Source organism: Budorcas taxicolor, chromosome 14 (assembly GCF_023091745.1).
Source record: "Budorcas taxicolor isolate Tak-1 chromosome 14, Takin1.1, whole genome shotgun sequence".
Lineage (NCBI taxonomy): Eukaryota > Metazoa > Chordata > Mammalia > Artiodactyla > Bovidae > Budorcas > Budorcas taxicolor.
The window spans coordinates 18,046,021-18,067,562 of record NC_068923.1 but is presented as its reverse complement, the minus strand read 5'-3'; the positions used below and the strand labels follow the sequence as shown (position 1 = coordinate 18,067,562).

At 43.8% G+C, this 21,542-nt stretch overlaps 1 protein-coding gene across 1 annotated transcript in view; it reads right to left on the bottom strand.

Moving 5' to 3' along the window:
- The window catches only part of FAM135B (family with sequence similarity 135 member B), a 155,798-nt gene that overhangs the window by 27,684 nt on the left and 106,572 nt on the right, over positions 1–21,542 (bottom strand). Inside the window, exons 7-8 of the mRNA XM_052651827.1 lie at positions 3,505–3,658; positions 1,077–1,126 (exon numbers count right to left, since the gene is read on the bottom strand). Coding sequence (XP_052507787.1) covers positions 1,077–1,126; positions 3,505–3,658 — 204 coding nt within the window. The remainder of the gene's footprint in view (positions 1–1,076; positions 1,127–3,504; positions 3,659–21,542) is intronic.

Genomic DNA, 21,542 nt, shown 5'->3' with positions numbered 1-21,542 from the left:
TTGATTTATTAATATCTGGAGAGCTTTTAATTAAACGTGCAAACCCATGGGCTCCACTCTACTCCCATCTCCTTTGTTTCAACCAGTTTAGCTGGGACCCAGGTCAAGATGTTTCTTTAAAGTCCAAGTGTACTTCTACTGAAAGGCCAGGGATAAGAAACACTGGTTTAAAAGGCAGAAATGCTAGTCTGCAATGAGACCATCTCAAGTCCTGCCCAGACATGGATTAGCATGTCACCAACCCTGAAGTGCATGCTGCCTTCCACCTCATGTGCCTCTCATTACATGAGGATAACCTTGCTCACCCAGACCTGCCAACACCATGGGATGTGACAGTGCTCCAGAGACTGGAAACAACTGCTTGCATCGGCTGAGTACTTATTAAGCACAAACCCTTAGTACACGCTTGATGAACATTTGGCAAATACACATCACTGTTTCAACATCATCGCCATCACTGAAGCTAGCCTCATGATATGTGTGAGCTGCCTGAGCCGAGCCGCAAGATTTCTGTCACCCTCCATGAGAAGCACATAACCCAAAGTCAACAAACGTTTGTTAGGTGAATGGATAGTGGACAATAAAAATTGTGAGTGCTAGGTTGCTTCAGTCACGTCCGACTTTGCGACCCTCTGGACTATAGCCTGCCAGGCTCCTCTGTCCATGGGATTCTCCAAGCAAGAATACTGGAGTGGGTTGCCAGGCCCTCTTCCAGGGGATCTTCCTGACCCAGAGATGAAACTCACGTCTCCTGTGGCTCCTGCACTGCAGGGAAATTCTTTACCGCTGGGCCACTGGGGAAGCCCAATAAATAGTGTAAGTGTCAGGGAAACCGAGACCTGTTAACCTGTTTGGTGATTTTCAAAATAGCCAGCATGTGGCTGTGGCTGGGCACGCAACAGACGTCTAAGAGACCCAGAGATTTAGGGCAGTGGGATGCGGGAGTGTTTCTTCATTGAAGATGTAACAGGAGGTTGCCAGTCATGTCTTTTCATCTCTGATCTCTGCACCAAGCAAGCAATGCTGCCCCATATAACTACTGCTGTTCAGAACCAAGGAGTTGGCTCCCTGATTACCTGCAGCTCTGAGCACAGCTGAGAGAGTGTTTCTTCAACAGCAAGTGACTCTGGAAAGAAAAAAAAAAACACACACAATGAAACAGACACATAACGAGCTGTGGAATTGTTAATGGGAGGTAAGAAGCACAGATTTCAAGTCGGCATTGACGTCACAGAAAAAAAATTCAGGCTCTGTGGACTCCTGTCATCTCTTGTGTCTAAAAGGTCCTGTTTATAAGAAGCATGATTTGAAGCCATGTGCTGTCACCCTGGGTTAAAGTCAACATGTTCCGTGTGATGCATTTCTGAGAAACAGAAGATCTCCAAGTTCACTTTGTGGGGTCCAAAGCAATCCCACATTCTGCTGTGCTTTTGTGGGTATGTGTGCACGCGCGTGCGCACGCACACGCACACACACCCAGGTCCTGGCATCTGGGACCTAGGTCTAGATCTCCCTCACACAGGTGGTCGTTCAGAAGTCCAGGAACGTGGGGCTGCAGAGCCTAGCCTCCCGCTCAGCACCACCGCCTCATCACGACCTTCCACGCACGCAGGAGAGGAGCCTGCAACCCTGCCGTCTTCTCAGTTGGAACTGGGTGGACTCTGGCCATTTGTGGCTTCACAGTTTTGCCTGTGTTTGAACTCTCCCTAGTTCCATGCGGCTGTGGTAAGACCTTGTGGGTGGCTGCTGCGTGAGTTTTACTTAAAGCATCGTTGAAAAGGTGAGTGCGAGGAAACCTTCAGCTCCGACGGTCCTCACGGGTGGGCACACACCTGCCTACCCGGCAGCTGCCCTCAGCCCCCCACGAGGCAGAACAGGCCTTGGTCAGTGTCCATGGCTGTGCACTCGGGGTCCGGCACAATGCCTGGTACACAGTAAACGTTCAATAAAAACACAGTGAGTGAGTGAATGAACAAATAAATTCAGTTCTGTTTTTGGTTAAAAAAAAAAAAAGTTGAAGCAAGAAGCCAGCTACAGGACACTGGCTTCACTTTCCGTCTGAGCTAAACTGGCCCCGAGCTGTGCGGGTCTCCTTTAGTGCATCTGACCTGAAAAATTTCAACTCCAAGATCATGTGCTTCAAAGAGGGCATCAGAGGGACTTCCTTGGCAGGCAGCAGTTAAGAAGACTGCGCTCCCAGTGCAGGGAAGACGGGTTCAATCCCTGGTCAAGAACAAAGATCCCTTATCCCATGCGGTGCCACCAAATACAATTTTTTTTCAAAAGAGGGCCTTAGAGCTGACAAAACCCAGCTGGTAAGAGGGCGCCAGAGGTCAAGGCAACAACAATGCTGTGCCTACTTCTTCATTCTGCACACCAAGCACTGGGTGTGAGGGGTCTGGGCTCAGATCCGGCTTCTGCCCGTAAAGACCCCCAGTCTAGTGGGGAAGAGAAATATGCAAATACAGGATTGTTGTGTGGTGTGTTCAGTGTAATAACAGACACACACAAGGCCACTGATCCCACCAACGCTACGACTCGCTCCACAGGTGAGATCTCAGGGCTCAGGGAGAGACGCTGAGGTTTCCCACAGCAGGACTGTTATTAACCGTGAATACCAGGCTGAGTTGGAGAAGGCAATGGCAACCCACTCCATTGTTCTTGCCTGGAGAATCCCATGGGCAGAGAAGCCTGGCAGGCCATGGTCCATGGGGTCACAGAAAGTCAGACATGACTGAAGCGACTAAGCATGCACCAGGTTGAGGGCCTGGGTTCTGTTCTAAGGACAAAAGGCCTCTTTAGGGGACTTCGAGCAGAACAATAACCTGCGGTGAATGAGTGTGACCCGATATAAAAGAAGCCCCAAGCACAGCACCTCTGTGCTCCAGCCTCATCCTGCCACACATGGCTGTGTGACCCTGAGTGGTCATTTCACCTCTCTGAGCTGCAGTCCCACCATCTGTCAGTCAAGAGGGACGGGGCCCAATGACCATGATGTCTGGTGATGTACAAGAAGCAAGTCATCCCTGGAAAGCCAAGATGATGACTACTGAGAGCTTTCTCTAGTCACCCATTAAACACATACATTTAGGTATTTCTTGGACTGTTTTACACTCTTGTAAGTTTCAATCCTGTAGCTACAGCCTCATTAAGAAAAAGGGTGTAAACAGGCATTTTCCCTTAGAAAGCAACTTCACATTATGTGCCCAGGGTAGCTGTTTAATACATGTTTAATAAATTGAATAACTTGGTGGATGAAAGCATGAATGAGTAACTGAACGTGATGACTAGAGGCACATGTGCCTTTTCTTCCTGCGTTGGCATGCCCAACATGTCCTCCTGCTGGAAGGATGTAAAATGCCAAAACACCAAAACAAAAGCCAAACCAAACCTACCTGAAATGGTGCTTGCTACTGTGACATTTACAAGAGCATGCTGACTCCTGAGGGCAGAGGGCCAGCTGCTGGGGTGAGTCTCCCCCGTCCCTAGTTCCCAGCCCCTTACCCAGCTCCATGCGCGGCAGCTCGGGGATGTCCCTCAGGATGGTCAGGAAGTAGGCGCGCAGTCCCCGGTAGGCGTGCAAGAGCAGGAAGCACAGCTCCCGGTGCCACTTGTAAGCATGCTGCATGCAGTTCTCAGAGGGCACGTAGAAGCTCCCCTGTGGGGGGAAACAGAAGCAGAAGCTGAGGACCATCCCTGTGGGTGGCCTGGTCCTGAGAAAACTGGGGTAGACGGTCAAGACTGCAGCAAAAGCGTTGGAATCTCCTCCCTACCCTTCTGCATGGGAAACCCACTGAAACTGGCCAAGCCTCCGTCTTATAATTTTCAAATTGAAACAATAATGATAGTAATAACAACATTAGATGATGATGATGACCATGATGAGGGCACGGACCTCACAGGTTTGGGGCAAGTGAATGTCGCCCCCTCTTGTAAGACTCTTTCTCTTGCCGCTGTAAGAAGAAGCCATGTGACCAACAGAGGGGACTCCTTTTCACAGGCATTTAGAAAGACCTCTGTATCGGTGGGTGAAGAGCGCAGTGCTGAGAAGGAGAAAAATGCTTTGCTGTAAAATAGGAAGAAGTCGGTGAGTTTCAGCTCTCAGTGTTGAAAGTGTCAGAGCCTGTGGGTGTGACCATGGAGCTTGAGAATGCTCCATACTGTGTTTGTAGGTGTGAGACACATTACACCCATCATTACACATTACAAGTCATCCGAAGAGGAAAAGATGCCTGAGTCCACAAGGTACTTGTAGGCCGAGACACGATGGAGGAGGACCAGGACAGTTCTGAATTTCTTGCAACCCTGCCAGAGAAGGATGACTTCGGGTGAATTTCAGGAAGGACTTAAAAATGAGAGAAAGGATTCTCAGAGATGGGTTTGGACAGAAAAAGAGAGGTACTGAGTACTGTGGGCTTCCCAGGTGGTGCCAGTGGTAAAGAATCCACATACCAATGCGAGAAAAGTGAGACATGGGTTTGATCCCTGGGTCAGGAAGATCCCCTGGAGGAGGAAATGGCAACCTACTCCAGCATTCTTGCCTGGAGAGTCCCATGGACAGAGGAGCCTGGCAGGCTATAGTCCATGGGGTCACGAAGAGCTGGATGCAACTGAACACACACCCACACACACCAAGTACTGAGCTGGAGAATTCCACGGGGGTAGGAATCTATGGCCTGTGTGGCTATGAGGGGAGCAAGCAAATGTCTTTTCACCATCTCGTGCTTCCTAGCCTGTCCTGCTGGGTGAAACTCCAAGTAAAATGTTGTCAGAACTACATCCCCTTGGCTCCTGTGAGTTGACTTGCACGCTGTCCATGAGGCAGCTTCCTGCCCTCTTTGTCTCCTTCTCTCTTGCCTCCTTCTAAGAGGGCTGAGTTGGGGCAGTGGGGCAGGACAGGTCTGATAAGGGTCAGCAGCCATCAGAACCTCCTCTACTCCCAATGGCATCACGAAGGTGGGTGCAATTGTTTGCACGCTCATCACTGCATCATGATTGCTGGGTCATGGAATGCAAAGTGGTACAAATTAGGAAACCTGGATGGAAGTCTCAGTCAGGTCTGCCGTCACCTCTCTCTGAGTCAGTTTTAGGTTAATTCCTTGTTGTTTTATTTCAGTCACTAACTCCTGTCTGACTCTTTTCAATCCCATGAACTATAGCACGCCAGGCTTCCCGGTCCTTCACTATCTCCCGGAGTTTGCTCATATTCATATCCACCGAGTCGGTGATGCCATCCAACCATCTCATCCTCTGTCACCTCCGTTTCTTGCCCTCAATCTTGTCCAGCATCAGAGTCTTTTCTAATGTGTTGGCTCTTCACATCAGGTGGGCAAAGTATTGGGGTTTCAGCATCAATCCTTCCAGTGAAAATTCAGGGTTGGTTTCTTTTAGAATTGACTGGTTTGATCTCCTTGCAGTCCAAGGGATTCTCGAGAGTCTTCTCCAGTGCCACAATTCAAAAGCTTTTGAATTGCTTTTGAATTCCCTGGTAAAAGACTGCACGACAGACATTAGCCTGCAGGAAGATTGTGGCCTGTGCTCTGGAGAGCAACATTCATGGGAAGGGAGTGGGGCAGAGGGAGGAGCCCACTGCACAGAGACCTCAGGCAATCCCAGGGGAGCTCTGGACCTGCAGAGCTCTCTGGCCAGGCCTTTGTACTCATGCATTGACTGTTATTGGTCACCCAGGGAGGAGGTGTGACCTTGATCAGCAGCTCTCTCAGACAGAGCAGCCTCCAGAGAGGGACTTGGCCACCCGCTGTTGGCCACCATTGTCCTTGGCAGAGCAGGAAGGAGCGATTCAGGTCTAAAGGTGGAAACTGGGCATCACAGAATTCCCTGTGGAAAGTTCCAGCAGCATCCTTCACTCCCTAGCACCTCAAATTAACCCTGGCTTTGCCTAACGAGGTCCCTACTGATTTGAACTGAAGAAAGACATGCAATAAGCTTTGGCATTGAAAGGCTTCTGCATTTCATCAAGCAGAAACCCCAGGCAGGACACCTGTGGTCACCAGGGGCCCAGGGTAATCTGAATATTCCTACTTCTCATCTTTCCTATTATACTACGATCAGAAGCAGTACAGCTGCTGGAAGACAAGCGAAGTTTGTGCATAGCAGGGTGCGTGTGTGCTGCACTCTCCAGGTCTACAGAGCAAGAAATAATTCACTGTTCATGAACCATCTAGACGTTCCCATCACACTGTATCTCACTCGATCCTTGACAAGCACCTTATCAGGCAGATATTTTCACTTTGATTTTCAAAATATAATACAGATATGGTAAAAAAAAAAATCTCAGTATTACCAAAGGAAACACAATATACAGTTCCCTTTTCCCCAGAGGGAATAACTTTCTTGTACGTCCTTGTATGAAGCTTCCATATACATACATACCCATGTATATGTATGTGCACTTACATGCATGTATTTTCTAAAACAGACAGACTCATGTTGGAAGATGTTCTGGGACATTTCTCTGTTACTTATTTTTATCACTTATGCCTTGAAGTTCTTTCTTCTCAGACCAAATAAGTGATAGAAATCCAATTCCCATTTTGCAGGTTAAAGGCTTTGGCTCAAAGAATACAGGGAGCTGCGCAGGGTCACTTTGCGTTTCTGCCCGCAGCAGGAAGGATTCTCAAGTTCAGGGGCTCAGCGAAGGCAGTCCTCGCTCACCTGCCACGTGTGCCTCTGGGAACCACGCTGGCAGAGGACAGCTGCTCCGCTTAACTGTGACAGAGGCCTGAATACAAGCCCTGCATTGCCTCCCTCAGCCATGACTAAGCAGAAATAAAAGCGACAGAGGATTAACAAAGGCATCGGATCTCTGAGTTCCCAGCTTGTTTGCTTCCAACAGCCCGAAAACCCTCCCTTTTCCAGTCCTGCTCACAACTGCATTTTCTTATCACCAAGGCCTCCTTTTGAAAGTGCTCCAGGACCCATGGATGAGGCAAAGTCTATAAAGTCTATAGATCTATAAAGTCCATTATTAAGTTCCACTTTTCAGACTAGACATGAATCTTAAATGAATCTTATTCTTAAACGAATCTTATTCTCCAACAGAGAATGCTGGAGAACCTTCAGAAGGCTGATTCAATGTGATTACTGAGATAATATGAAGTCAGAATGCTAACCCAAAGAGAAATCCTAATAAAATATTCCTGGATATTATATGCCTATTATTATAAACAAAAGAAATGGTATTTCCATAAGGACTCAACTGCATATTTGGAAAGTGAGTGATTTGCCATAGAAAATCCCATTCACTGACCCTCCAGGCCCGCAGAGCCAGCATGGATGAACCTATGCCCCTAATAGAACTGCAAGAAGTGGAATGAAAAACCTTGCCCAATCTCCCCAGTACAAAGGAAGAACTTTTTAGCCACCCTCCTGATCAACAATCTGGAATGGAAACCCTAAATAATACAACAGGATTCATGCAGGGTGAGCCAAACATGAGACTGTGTGCAGAACCACAATGGAAGGCACTCCTGGCCAGGGCCCACCCCCATGGGATCATCTGTACAACATGTACATAAAGGAAGTGATCATAGTATGGTCTATTAGGGTTAAGGATTAAACAAAACCACTTGGGTAAAACACAGACTTATATGATGGCTCAGTGCAATGTCAAGGTACACCAAAAGGAAATTTTAAAACTAGGACATACCCATTGATGGCCTCTGAAAACACTATCAATTAAGCAGCTCGCACCTCCACGGTCAACCAGGAGGTTGAAACTGACAAGTGGACTTTAACTTAAGGGAAGTCTTCAGGGAGCTGTGCAGGGATAAAGTTTGGTTGGAACACAGAATCCAAAGTCAAATAGGGTCTATTCCTTGCTTGCATACTATCCATGTGTTTAAGTTAGTCCTTCAATGTCTGAAATGTCAGTTTCCAAACATGGAAAGTGGGGATAATAAAGTTCAATTGTTTAGTACAGTGTCTGGTTTATATTAGGTATCTGTTAAATGTTAGTTAGGAAGTTCTTCTTTCTCCTTCATTTATTACCTAATGAAGATAACTAAGCTTTCCATCAAATCAGACCTTTATATGCATGCCTCTCAAACCTACATTTCTGCATCTAATCCCTGCTCTGATCTCTAGATCCCTATTCCAAACTGCTGACTGGATAGCTTGCCTGTTGTCACAAAGACATCTTAAAATACCTGTTATACAGAGTGAAGTAAGTCAGAAAGAGAAAAATATCATATTAACGTACATACATTGAAGGGACTGATGCTGAAGCTAAAGCTCCAATAATTTAGACACTTGATGCAAAGAACTGACTCATTAGAAAAGACCCTGATGTTGGAAAAGATTGAAGGCAGGAGGAGGGGATGACAGAGGACGAGATGGTTGGATGGCATCATTTATTCAATGGACGTGAGTTTGAGCAAGCTCCGGGAGATGGCAAAGAACAGGAAAGCTTGGCGTGCTTCAGTCCATGGAGTTGCAAAAAGACGTGGCTGAGCAACTGAACAAAAATAAATGGAATCTAGAAAAATGGTACTGATGAATCTATCTGCAGAGCAGGAATAGGGACGCAGATATAGAGAACAGATTTGTGGACACAACGGGGCAAGGAGAGGGTGGGATGAATTGAGACAGTAGCATTGCCATATATGCATGACCATGCGTAATGCAGATAGCTAGTACGAAGCTGCTGCATGGCACAGGGAGCTCAGCCTGGTGCTCTGTGATGACCTAGAGGGGTGCGATGGGGGGAGCTGAGAAGGCGGCTCAAGCCAGAGGGGATATATGTATCCTTATAGTTGATTCACACTGTTCTACAGCAGAAACCAACACATTGTAAAGCAATTATCCTCCAATTAAAATTAAAAAAATTTTTTTTTAAAGGAGCTTATTACTGTCCCTCTTACCTGATCCTTCTCTTCCCTCTGGTCTTTGTAAATGGACCTACCTTGCCCAACACTCAAGGAAGCCAAGGAGTTCCTCTAGTCTCCAGACCTCTCTCATCTCAAGAATCTAAGTCTTGAAAGTTTGAAAACACTCTTGCCTCTGCCCTGCCTTTTCTCTATAGCTTACTTTAATTGCTACCACATCCTTCTAGTCATTCTCACTGCCCAGGTACCACCTTTCGTCTGCAGCAGTACTGTATGCAAGTTGGTTTAGAGCGTCCCCAATGACTTCCCAGGTGGCGCTCGTGACAAAGAACCCACCTGCCAATGCAGGAGACAAAAGAGACACAGGTTCCATCCCTGGGTTGAGAAGATCCCCTGGAGAAGTAAATGGCAACCCACTCCAGTATCCTTGCCTGAAAAAATTCCATGGGCAGAGAAGCCTGGCAGGCTACACTCCACGGGGTTGCAAAGAATCAGACATGACTGAGCGAGTGAGCGCACAGACACTGTCTACAAGACCGAGTTCATATTCCTTAGACCAGCATCCAAGGCCTCGAGCCCCAGTCACAACTCCAGGGTCAGTGGCTGCCTCTTGTTTCACTCCAGAACCCACTAGTTTCCATTCCTTCTTTTAAAAGCCTGTCCCCTTGCTGCTTGAAACCCACCACAAAGAATCAGATCAATATCCTGTCCCTTGTGAAGCTTTTCCAACTACCCCCTCCTCTCGGGTCCCTTACACATACCTCATTAGACCACAGTTATTTCTTAAAGTTCTCTCTCCAAACCTCCACACACACTTTGAGGTTAGACGGTGTGCTATGTCTTTGAACCTGAAACACTTACCTAAAGAACTGATGCTTTCAAACTGTGGTGCTGGCAAAGACTCTGGAGAGTTCCTTGGACTGCAATGAGATCAAATCAGTCAATCCTAAAGGAAATCAACCCTGAATGTTCACTGGAAGGACTGATACTGAAGCTGAAGCTCCAATACTTTGGCCACTTGACGAGAAAAGCTGGCCCATTGGAAAAGACTCTGATGCTAGACAAGATTGAGGGCAGGAAAGGAGGGTGACAGAGGGATGAGATGGTTGGATGACATCACCAACTCAATAGACATGAGTTTGAGCAAGCTCCAGGAGATAGTGAAGGACAGAGAAGCCTGGTGTGCTACAGTCCATGGGGTCTCAAAGAGTCAGACATGACTTAGCTACTGAACAACAATTGTTCATCGTATGCCTGCTGTGTGCCTGGTACTGTTTTCTGGTCCCTTAATTCCTCTTCTTGGTGATTTAGCTAGTTTTTCACCACTATCTTTGTTTTAACCAATAAAAAAAAAACAATAATAACTGCAACATCATTAATACACAGCTAACACTTATTATTTAACTCTATTAAATGTCAGGCAATAAGTGTTTTATAGGTATCAATTATTTAATTCATATGCTAACCCAATGAAATAAGCACAATTATTTATCCCCATTTTATAGATTGGGAAGCTGAGCTCCAGAATGGTAAATACCAAATAACTTGTTTGCAGGTCTCATGGCATACAAAAGGTACACCAGCAAGGCAGACACAGTCTGACACTGAAAACCACACATTCCTAGTCTTAACGCTGAGTTTAATCTTTGATTTGAGCTTCAGGGAGTTGAGTCTGTGTTCACACATCCAGGAGGCAGAAGAGTTAAGCTTCTAATTCCAGTTAAAGCCTCAATTTTCAAAGGAAACTAGCTCTACAGATTTCAAGAGGAATCCAAACCTCCGTGTGATAGCCTTCACTTTGTAACTAACTAGCTGTAATTCCAGGAGAACAGTTTTAACTGCTGCCCTTTTAATTGTCAGCAGCACACTGATGCTGGGCTTCCCAAGTGGTAAAGAATCTGCCTGCCAATGCAGGAGACACAGAAGGCCCGGGTTTGATCCCTGGGTTGGAAAGATCCTCTAGAGGAGGAAATGGCAAGTCGCTCCAGTATTCTTGCCTGGGTAAGCCCATGGACAGAGAAACCTGGGGAACTACGGTCCATGGGGTCGCAGAGAGTCGGACATGACTGAGTGATAGGGCACACACACAACACATCGCTGCTACCTTAGTTAACAGGTCCCAATTTTTGTGTCCCAACACACTGGATCATGGTGACTAGCTGTGGGTTGAGTTACACGTATTTCTTACCCAAAATGGTTAACATATAGAAATCACAGATTCAAAGTCGTTCCTATCATCCTCTTACTGGTAATTCACAGAGGTTCCTTTAGCAGGAGCAAAGGGGAAGGAGAGTCGCCAGGCTTGGACAGGTGAGCAGACACGATGGTCTCAAGCCTAGGGCTCCAGTTTGCACGCATGTACTTGCTGCCCTCCAGCATCACATGGCTCCAGGACGGAACGATCATCCAAATGACTCTTGAACAATCCCAGGGAGATCTATATGGCTCTAGCCATAAAATGAATAAATTGGGTTTTGTCTTTCTCTCCCTCTGCAAGTTGGTTGTACCCCCACCTCCCCTCCTGGAAATCAGGAACAGAATATTATTCATCTTCTCATCCCAGCCACTTTCACATACTTTCCATCCATGTGGCTGACTGAAGGGAAATTTAGAAAAAATGAAGCTCAGTAGGGAAAATGAAGAAATGCGCTGCAAAGGAGTATCACGGTGGTGGAAGGGGCAGCTATGGCACAACGTCCCACTGAGGGGAGCTACAGCCAATGGATCATAGTCCTAAAGGCACACACTATGGATGAGAACACTCTTCCTCTACTCTTGATGTGTGTTCAGTGCGGAGGGACATCCACTAGCTTCATACTTCCAGCTCCTCTCCACCCACTTATTGAGCAACAGGTGAGTTCTGGATAAGAAACGAGGTTCTTCCTTGGACTCTCCCTCTCTCAGTAGCAAGTCCACTCTCAGCCCTGGGGGAAGCCTAGTAGATGAGAAGGTCTTCAAGGGGGGCCTGCAATTACCTAGCATGGCTGTATCTGATTAAGTAAGCAGTTGATTCTGGAGTTCAAGATCTGGGAACCTCCTTGATCAAATATATAAACCAAGTGATCGCACATCTTCATGTTAATTCTAATCTGTCTTATTATTTTGTCTTATTTTCCAATTGGCACAGCATTCAGTTGGGGGGAATAAGATATTGCGTAGCAGTCTCTCTCCACACCTAGCAGCTCTGATCTCCTGTGATGACACTGATTCTTCCCTGTGTCATATTACCTGGGGTGCTCAGGAACACAGGGCGCAAACAGAAGGGTTGGTCAGTGTTGGCTGGAGGGTTAGAATAGATCAGTGGATTTCAATCGCTATTTTGAGAAGTCATGGGGCTACCACAGCAGCAGCAAAGGGGCAGGTTGGGTGAGGCCCCCACTTCATCAGAGCTTTTCTGTTCACAGCAGTTTTATGTTGGACTCTGCCTAGGCATTCATTTGAAAAAGAAGTCCTTAGTTAAAAAATAAATAAATAAAATTTGACAATCACTGCACAAAGATAATGCCCCTGAGTGCTCAACTGTTCTATTATGGTCCAGAGGACAAGCCTAAATTGTGTGGCTGAAAATCAGACCTCAACAGTCTTTGTTGTTTATTGTTTAACTTCCTGATTCTCAGTTATTGTTTTCTTTCTTCTTTACTCACACTGCCTGTCTTAAACAGCAGTTTTTAAAAGACTTTAAAAAGTTTTTAAAAGGAAAGAAATAACCCCAGGTCATTTCTGTAATTCTAAGTTCAGTGAATTTTTATGGAACTCTGTTGCTTTACCCCACAAAAATTAAGAAAACACTGAGGGGTTACAACCCTGCTTTTGCTGCTCACCCACTTCAGCACCTCGGACAGTAGGGGATTGGCCTCATTGGATAAGAGTGGAGATAAAGGAAAAATGCTCTTTGTCTTCTTTCCTAAAGCACGACAAACACCAGCCCTTTAGTCTTCTAATCATTATTGGTAAGAACTCCATATGAATTCTCCCACTGATGCACTGAAGGGATGGTATTTTCTTTAATAATTTTTTTCAGTCTCTATATCACCAAGAGATTGTGACTTATTTAAAAGTTTAGGGGGGGCGGTCCTAAGATGGCAGAGGAATAGGACAGGGAGACCACTTTCTCCCTCACAAATTCATCAAAAGAACATTTCAACGCTGAGTAAATTCCACAAAACAACTTCTGAATGCTGGCAGAGGACATCAGGCACCCAGAAAAGCAGATCATTGGCTTCAAACACAGGTAGGAAAAAATATAAAAGACGAAAAAGGAGACAAAGGAGGTGGGGAGGGAGCTCCGTCCCTGGAAGGGAATCTTAAGAAGAGAGGTTTCCAAACACCAGGAAACACTCTTGCTGCTGAGTCTGTGGCGAGCCTTGGAAGCACAGGGGGCAACATAACAGGAAGGAAAAATAAATAAATAATTAAAACCAACAGATTACAAGCCCAACAGTAACTCCCCCAGCGGAGAAGCAGCGCAGACACCTGCATCTGCCACTAGCAAGTAGGGGCTGGGTAGGGAGGCGCGGGAGGCGTGGGCTGCAGTGCTTTGTAAGATTCGGGCCAGAATGCCCTGTGTGTAACCAGAGTGAACTAACTTGGGCTAGCAAACCAGACTGTGGGATAGCTACCATGCGAAAAGCTCCAACATTAGACACCACCAGGACCGCTCACAGAACAAAGGACAGAACAGAAATAGCCGGCTGCACACCATCCCCCTCCGGTGACAGGCAGCCAGAGCTGTAAGGGCTGGAACGGGGCAATCACAGCCCAAGAGAGACATTACCTACCAAAATGCAAGCAGGCTTCTTTGCTAACTAAGACTTCTGGGGGTTCTGGACAGTCATCAGCCGCCAGAGAAGGGATGCCAGCGATACACCCAGAAAACTGAGCAGCAGAGACGGGAAAGGTGATATGTTGCAGTGACTGCGCTCGCCAAACACCTGAGCTACTCAGACCTGGGAAGGGCACAAAATGCAGGCCCAATCGAATCTGTGCCTCTGAGGGCTACCTGAGCACCAAGCCTGAGCGGTTTAGACCAGGGAGGTGCATGCAGCCTAGGGCCTCAGATGGTTCCCGGCGGAGCAACGTAGAGCCTGAGTGGTGTGCGCCATGAGCAGAGGCAGGCCCAGCGGGGCTGAGACACTGTAAGCACACACCAGTGTTACTTGTTTGCAGCATCCCTCCCTCCCCACAGCACGACTGAACAAGTGAGCCTTAAAAAAAAAAAGTGTCCACCACCACCCCCTCTGTGACAGGGCAGAAATCAGACACTGAAGAGACCAGCAAACAGAAGAAGTTAAACAGAGGGAACCGCCTTGGAAGTGACCCCACACTGCCCACAACACCAGAGAAAGGGCCAGATATATCTTTACTATTTTTACGATCATTCTTTTTTTGTTGTTGTTGTTGATACTGTTATGTGATTGTTTTTTCTTTTCTTTTTCTTCTTCTTTTTTAACCTTTTTTAATTTTTAAGTCCTCTATTTCTCCTTTAATTTTTATTTTTATAACCTACTATTACTTAAAAAAAAAAGACCGTATTTTTAAAGCAAATGCCGTATATACTCTTTTTGTGTTTTTTTTTTTAATTTTTTAATAATTCTCCTGGCTTTGTGTTTTTTTTTTTTGTCTTTCTTCTCCTTCTTCTTCTTCTTTTCTTTAATATTGTATTTTTGAAAATCCAACCTCTATTCTAGATTTTTAATCTTTGCTTTTTGGTATTTGTTGTCAATTTTGTACATTTAAAAACCCAATCTTCAGTACCCAATTTTACCTGAGAGCAAGATTACTGGCTTGACCACTCTCTCCTCCTTTGGACTCTCCTTTTTCTCCACCAGGTGGCCTCTGTCTCTTCCCTCCCTCTTCTCTTCTCTACCCAACTCTGTGAATCTCTGTGTGTTCCAGACGGTGGAGAACACTTAGGGAACTGGTTACTGGCTGGATCTGTCTCTCTCCTTTTCATTTCCCTCTTTCATCCTCCTGGCCACCTCTGTCTACTTCCTCCCTCTCCTCTTCCCTGTATAACTCTGTGAATACCTCTGAGTGGTCCAGACTGTGGAGTGCACATAAGGACGTGATTACTGGCTAGCTTGCTCTCTCCTCTTTTGATCCCACCTCATCTCATTCCAGTCACCTCCAACTAACCCCTCCCTCTTCTCTTCTCCATGTAACTCAGTGAACCTCTCTGGGTGTCCCTCAATGTGGAGAAACTTTTCATCTTAAACCTAGGTGTTTTATCATCAGTGCTGTATAGATGGAGAAGTCTAGAGGCTACTGTAAAAATAAAACTGAAAACCAGAAGCAGGAGGCTTAAGTCCAAATCCTGAGAACATCAGAGAACTCCTGAATCCAGGGAACATTAATCAATAGGAGTTCATCAAACGCCTCCATACCTACACTGAAACCAAGCACCACCCAAGGGCCAACAAGTTCCAGAGCAAGACATACCACGCAAATTCTCCAGCAACACAGGAACACACCCCTGAGCTTCAATATACAGGCAGCTCAAAGTTACTCCAAAACCATTGACATCTCATAACCCATTACTGGTCACTTCATGGCACTCCAGAGAGAAGAAATCCAGCTCCACCCAACAGAACTCCAACACAAGCCTCCCTAACCAAGAAACCTTGACCAGCCACTGATACAACCCCACCCACAGTGAGGAAACTCCATAATAAAGAGAACTCCACAAATTCCCAGAATATAGAAAGGCCACCCCAAACGCAGCAATATAACCAAGAAGAAGAGACAGAGGAATACCCAGCAGGTAAAGGAAAAGGAGAAATGCCCACCAAACCAAAGAGGAGGAGATAGAGAATCTACCTGAGAAAGAATTCCAAATATTGATAGTGAAAATGATCCAAAATCTTGAAATCAAAATGGAATCACAGATAAATAGCCTGGAGACAAGGATTGAGAAGATGCAAGAAAGGTTTAACAAGGACCTAGAAGAAATAAAAAAGAGTCAATATATAATGAATAATGCAGTGAATGAGATCACAAACACTCTGGAGGCAACAAATAGCAGAATAACGGAGGCAGAAGATAGGATTAGTGAAATAGAAGATAGAATGGTAGAAATAAATGAATCAGAGAGGAAAAAAGAAAAACAAGTTAAATGAGGACAATCTCAGAGACCTCCCTGACAATATGAAATGCTCCAGCATTTGAATTATAGGAGTCCCAGAAGAAGAAGACAAAAAGAAAGACTATGAGAAAATACTTGAGGAGATAATAGTTGAAAACTTCCCTAAAATGGGGAAGGAAATAATCACCCAATTCCAAGAAACCCAGAGAGTTCCAAACAGGATAAACCCAAGGCGAAACACCCCAAGACACATATTAATCAAATTAACAAAGATCAAACACAAAGAACAAATATTAAAAGCAGCAAGGGAAAAACAACAAATAACACACAAGGGGATTCCCATAAGGATAACTGCAGATCTTTCAATAGAAACTCTTCAGGCCAGGAGGGAATGGCAAGACATACTTAAAGTGATGAAAGAAAATAACCTACAGCCCAGATTACTGTACCCAGCAAGGATCTCATTCAAATATGAAGGAGAAATCAAAAACTTTACAGACAAACAAAAGCTGAGAGAATTCAGCACCACCAAACCAGCTCTCCAACAAATGCTAAAGGATATTCTCTAGACAGGAAACACGAAAAGGGCATATAAACCCGAACCCAAAACAGTAAAGTAAATGGCAATGGGATCATACTTATCAATAATTACCTTAAACATAAATGGGCTGAATGCCCCAACCAAAAGGCATAGACTGGCTGAATAGATACAAAAACAAGATCCCTATATATGCTGCCTACAAGAGACCCACGTCAAAACAAGGGACACATACAGACTGAAAGTGAAGGGCTGGAAAAAGATATTCCACGCAAATAGAGACCAAAAGAAAGCAGGAGTAGCAATACTCATATCCGATAAAATAGACTTTAAAACAAAGCCTGTGAAAAGAGACAAAGAAGACCACTACATAATGATCAAAGGATCAATCCAAGAAGAAGATATAACAATTACAAATCTATATGCACCCAACATAGGAGCACCGCAATATGTAAGACAAATGCTAACAAGTATGAAAGGGGAAATTAACAGTAACAATAATAGCAGGAGACTTTAATACCCCACTCACACCTATGGACAGATCAACTAGACAGAAAATTAACAAAGAAATGCAAACTTTAAATGATACAATAGACCAGTTAGACCTAATTGATATCTATAGGACATTTCACCCCAAAACGATGAATTTCACCTTTTTCTCAAATGTGCACGGAACCTTCTCCAGGATAGATCACATCCTGGGCCATAAATCTAACCTTGATAAATTCAAAAAAATCAAAATCATTCCAAGCATCTTTTCTGATCTTAATGCATTAAGATTAGATCTCAATTACAGGAGAAAAACTATTAAAAATTCCAACATATGAAGGCTGAACAACACGCTTCTGAATAACCAACAAATCACAGAAGAAATCAAAATATGCATAGAAACTAATGAAAATGAAAACACAACAACCCCAAATCTGTGGAGCACTATAAAAGCAGTGCTAAGAGGAAAGTTCATAGCAATACAGGCATACCTCAGGAAACAAGAAAAAAGTCAAATAAATAACCTAACACTACACCTAAAGCAACTAGAAAAGGAAGAAATGGAGAACCCCAGAGTTAGTAGAAGGAAGGAAATCTTAAAAATTAGGGCAGAAATAAATGCAAAACAAAAGAGACCATAGCAAAAATCAACAAAGCCAAAAGCTGGTTCTTTGAAAGGATAAATAAAATTGACAAACCATTAGCCAGACTCATCAAGAAACAAAGAGAGAAAAATCAAATCAATAAAATTAGAAATGAAAATGGAGAGATCACAACAGACAACACAGAAATACAAAGGATCATAAGAGACTACTATCAGCAGTTATATGCCAATAAAATGGACAATGTGGAAGAAATGGACAAATTTTTAGAAAAGTACAACTTCCCAAAACTGAACCAGGAAGAAATAGAAAATCTTAACAGACCCATCACAAGCACGGAAATTGAAACTGTAATCAGAAATCTTTCAACAAACAAAAGCCCAGGTCCAGACGGCTTCACAGCGGAATTCTACCAAAAATTTCGAGAAGAGCTAACACCTATCCTACTCAAACTCCTCTAGAAAATTGCAGAGAAAGGTAAACTTCCAAACTCATTCTATGAGGCCACCATCACCCTAATACCAAAACTGGACAAAGATGCCACAAAAAAAGAAAACTACAGGCCAATATCACTGATGAACATAGATGCAAAAATCCTCAACAAAATTCTAGCAATCAGAATCCAACAACACATTAAAAAGATCATACACCATGACCAAGTGGGCTTTATCCCAGGGATGCAAGGATTCTTCAATATCTGCAAATCAATCAATGTAATTCACCACATTAACAAATTGAAAAATAAAAGCCATATGATTATCTCAATAAATGCAGAGAAGGCCTTTGACAAAATTCAACATCCATTTATGATAAAAACTCTCCAGAAAGCAGGAATAGAAGGAACATACCTCAACATAATAAAAGCTATATATGACAAACTCACAGCAAACATTATCCTCAATGGTGAAAAATTGAAAGCATTTCCCCTAAAGTCAGGAACAAGACAAGGGTGCCCACTTTCACCACTACTATTCAACATAGTTTCAGAAGTTGTGGCCACAGCAATCAGAGCAGAAAAAGAAATAAAAGGAATCCAAATTGGAAAAGAAGAAGTAAAACTCTCACTGTTTGCAGATGGCATGATCCTCTACATAGAAAACCCTAAAGACTCCACCAGAAAATTACTAGAGCTAATCAATGAATATAGTAAAGTTGCAGGATATAAAATCAACACACAGAAATCCCTTGCATTCCTATACACTAATAATGAGAAAGTAGAAAAAGAAATTAAGGAAACAATTCCATTCACCATTACAATGAAAAGAATAAAATATTTAGGAATATATCTACCTAAAGAAACTAAAGACCTATATATAGAAAACTATAAAACACTGATGAAAGAAATCAAAGAGGACACTAATAGATGGAGAAATATACCATGTTCATGGATCGGAAGAATCAATATAGTGAAAATGAGTACACTACCCAAAGCAACCTACAGATTCAATGCAAACCCTACCAAGCTATCAATGGTATTTTTCACAGAGTTAGAACAAATAACTTCACAATTTGTATGGAAATATAAAAAACCTCGAATAGCCAAGGCAATCTTGAGAAAGAAGAATAGAACTGGAGGAATCAACTTGCCTGACTTCAGGCTCTACTACAAAGCCACAGTCATCAAGACAGTATGGTACTGGCACAAAGACAGAAATATAGATCAATGGAACAAAATAGAAAGCCCAGAGATAAATCCACACACCTATGGACACCTTAACTTTGACAAAGGAGGCAAGAATATACAATGGAATAAAGACAATCTCTTTAACAAGTGGTGCTGGGAAAACTGGTCAACCACTTGTAAAAGAATGAAACTAGATCACTTTCTAACACCACACACAAAAATAAACTCAAAATGGATTAAAGATCTAAATGTAAGACCAGTAACTATAAAACTCCTAGAGGAGAACATAGGCAAAACACTCTCCGACATAAATCACAGCAGGATCCTCTATGATCCACCTCCCAGAATACTGGAAATAAAAGCAAAAATAAACAAATGGGATCTAATTAAAATTAAAAGCTTCTGCACAACAAAGGAAACTATAAGCAAGGTGAAAAGACAGCCTTCTGAATGGGAGAAAATAATAGCAAATGAAGCAACTGACAAACAACTAATCTCAAAAATATACAAGCAACTTATGCAGCTCAATTCCAGAAAAATAAACGACCCAATCAAAAAATGGGCCAAAGAACCAAATAGACATTTCTCCAAAGAAGACACACGGATGGCTAACAAACACATGAAAAGATGCTCAACGTCACTCATTATCAGAGAAATGCAAAACAAGACCACAATGAGGTACCATTTCACACCAATCAGAATGGCTGCGATCCAAAAGTCTGCAAGCAATAAGTGCTGGAGAGGGTGTGGAGAAAAGGGAACCCTCTTACACTGTTGGTGGGAATGCAAACTAGTACAGCCACTATGGAGAAGAGTGTGGAGATTCCTTAAAAAATTGCAAATAGAACTGCCATATGACCCAGCAATCCCACTTCAGGGCATACACACCGAGGAAACCAGAATTGAAAGAGACACATGTACCCCAATATTCATTGCAGCACTGTTTATAATAGCCAGGACATGGAAACAACCTAGATGTCCATCAGCAGATGAATGGATAAGAAAGCTGTCGTACATATACACAATGGAGTATTGCTCAGCCATTAAAAAGAATTCATTTGAATCAGTTCTAATGAGATGGACGAAACTGGAGCTGATTATAGAGAATGAAGTAAGCCAGAAAGAAAAACACCAATACAGTATACTAACACATATATATGGAATTTAGAAAGATGGTAATAATAACCCTGTATGCGAGACAGCAAAAGAGACACAGATGTATAGAATGGACTTTTGGACTCTGAGGGAGAGGGAGAGGGTGGGATGATTTGGGAGAATGGCACTGAAACATGTATACTATCATGTAAGAAACGAATCACCAGTCTATGTTCAATACAGGATACAGGATGCTTGGGGCTGGTGCACGGGGATGATCCAGAGAGATGATATGGGGTGGGAGGTGGGAGGGGGGTTCAGGATTGAGAACTCATGTACACCCGTGGCAGATTCATGTCATTGTATGGCAAAACCAATACATTATTGTAAAGTAAAATAAAGTAAAAATAAAAATAAATAAATAAATAAAAGTTTAAAAAGTAATAACTCATTGGTTATTAGCTAAGATGACATATTGACTCTGAATAATTCATAGCTATCTTCAAAGTTTCCTTAATGCCTATTAAGTAATTTGGGCAAATGCATATACTGTTGTTTTGGATCCACTTGACTTCAGAGAACTGTGTCCTTATATTAGAAGTACTATGATTGGAGGTCCCATTGGGTGTCTTCATCACATCAATAGGGTCAGTTCAATCTGGGTGATGATCATGATCCTAATTACTCTATGTTCGGTGCTTCCTGTGTGCCTATCATTGTGCTTAGCACTTGAGCTCCAGACATTAGCACACACTGCCCTCCTCCTCCTGGAAGAAAATAGTCTCAAGTTGGAGGAACCAGGGACATGAATGCAAAATTGTCGTGCAACATGGCAAGCATACTAGACAAAACCTTGGGATGCGATGAGTGTGTGGAAAGGAGCAGCTAGGGTAAGCTTCCTGGAAGAAGCGGTGCTACAGTTGAATCTCAAATGGCTAGGTGGGTAGACCACGGATCAGGGAGGGCACCAGAACAGTCATAAACAAAGGCAGTGAGGGAACAAATTAATAAAGTGCAGGGAAATATAATCAGTACTTTGCTGCTAAAGTAAATGAATCAGGAGAAACAAGCAGGAGATGATTTGGGACAGAGCCTGGAGTCTGATCACGGAGGGGCAGACATATCATGTTGTGTGTGCATGCTAGGTTGCTTCAGTCATGTCCAACTCTTTGTGATGCTATGGACTGTAGCCCCACCTCAGGGCTCCTCTGTCCACAGGATTCTCCAGGCAAGAATTGGAGTGGGTTGCCATGCCCTCTTCCAAGGG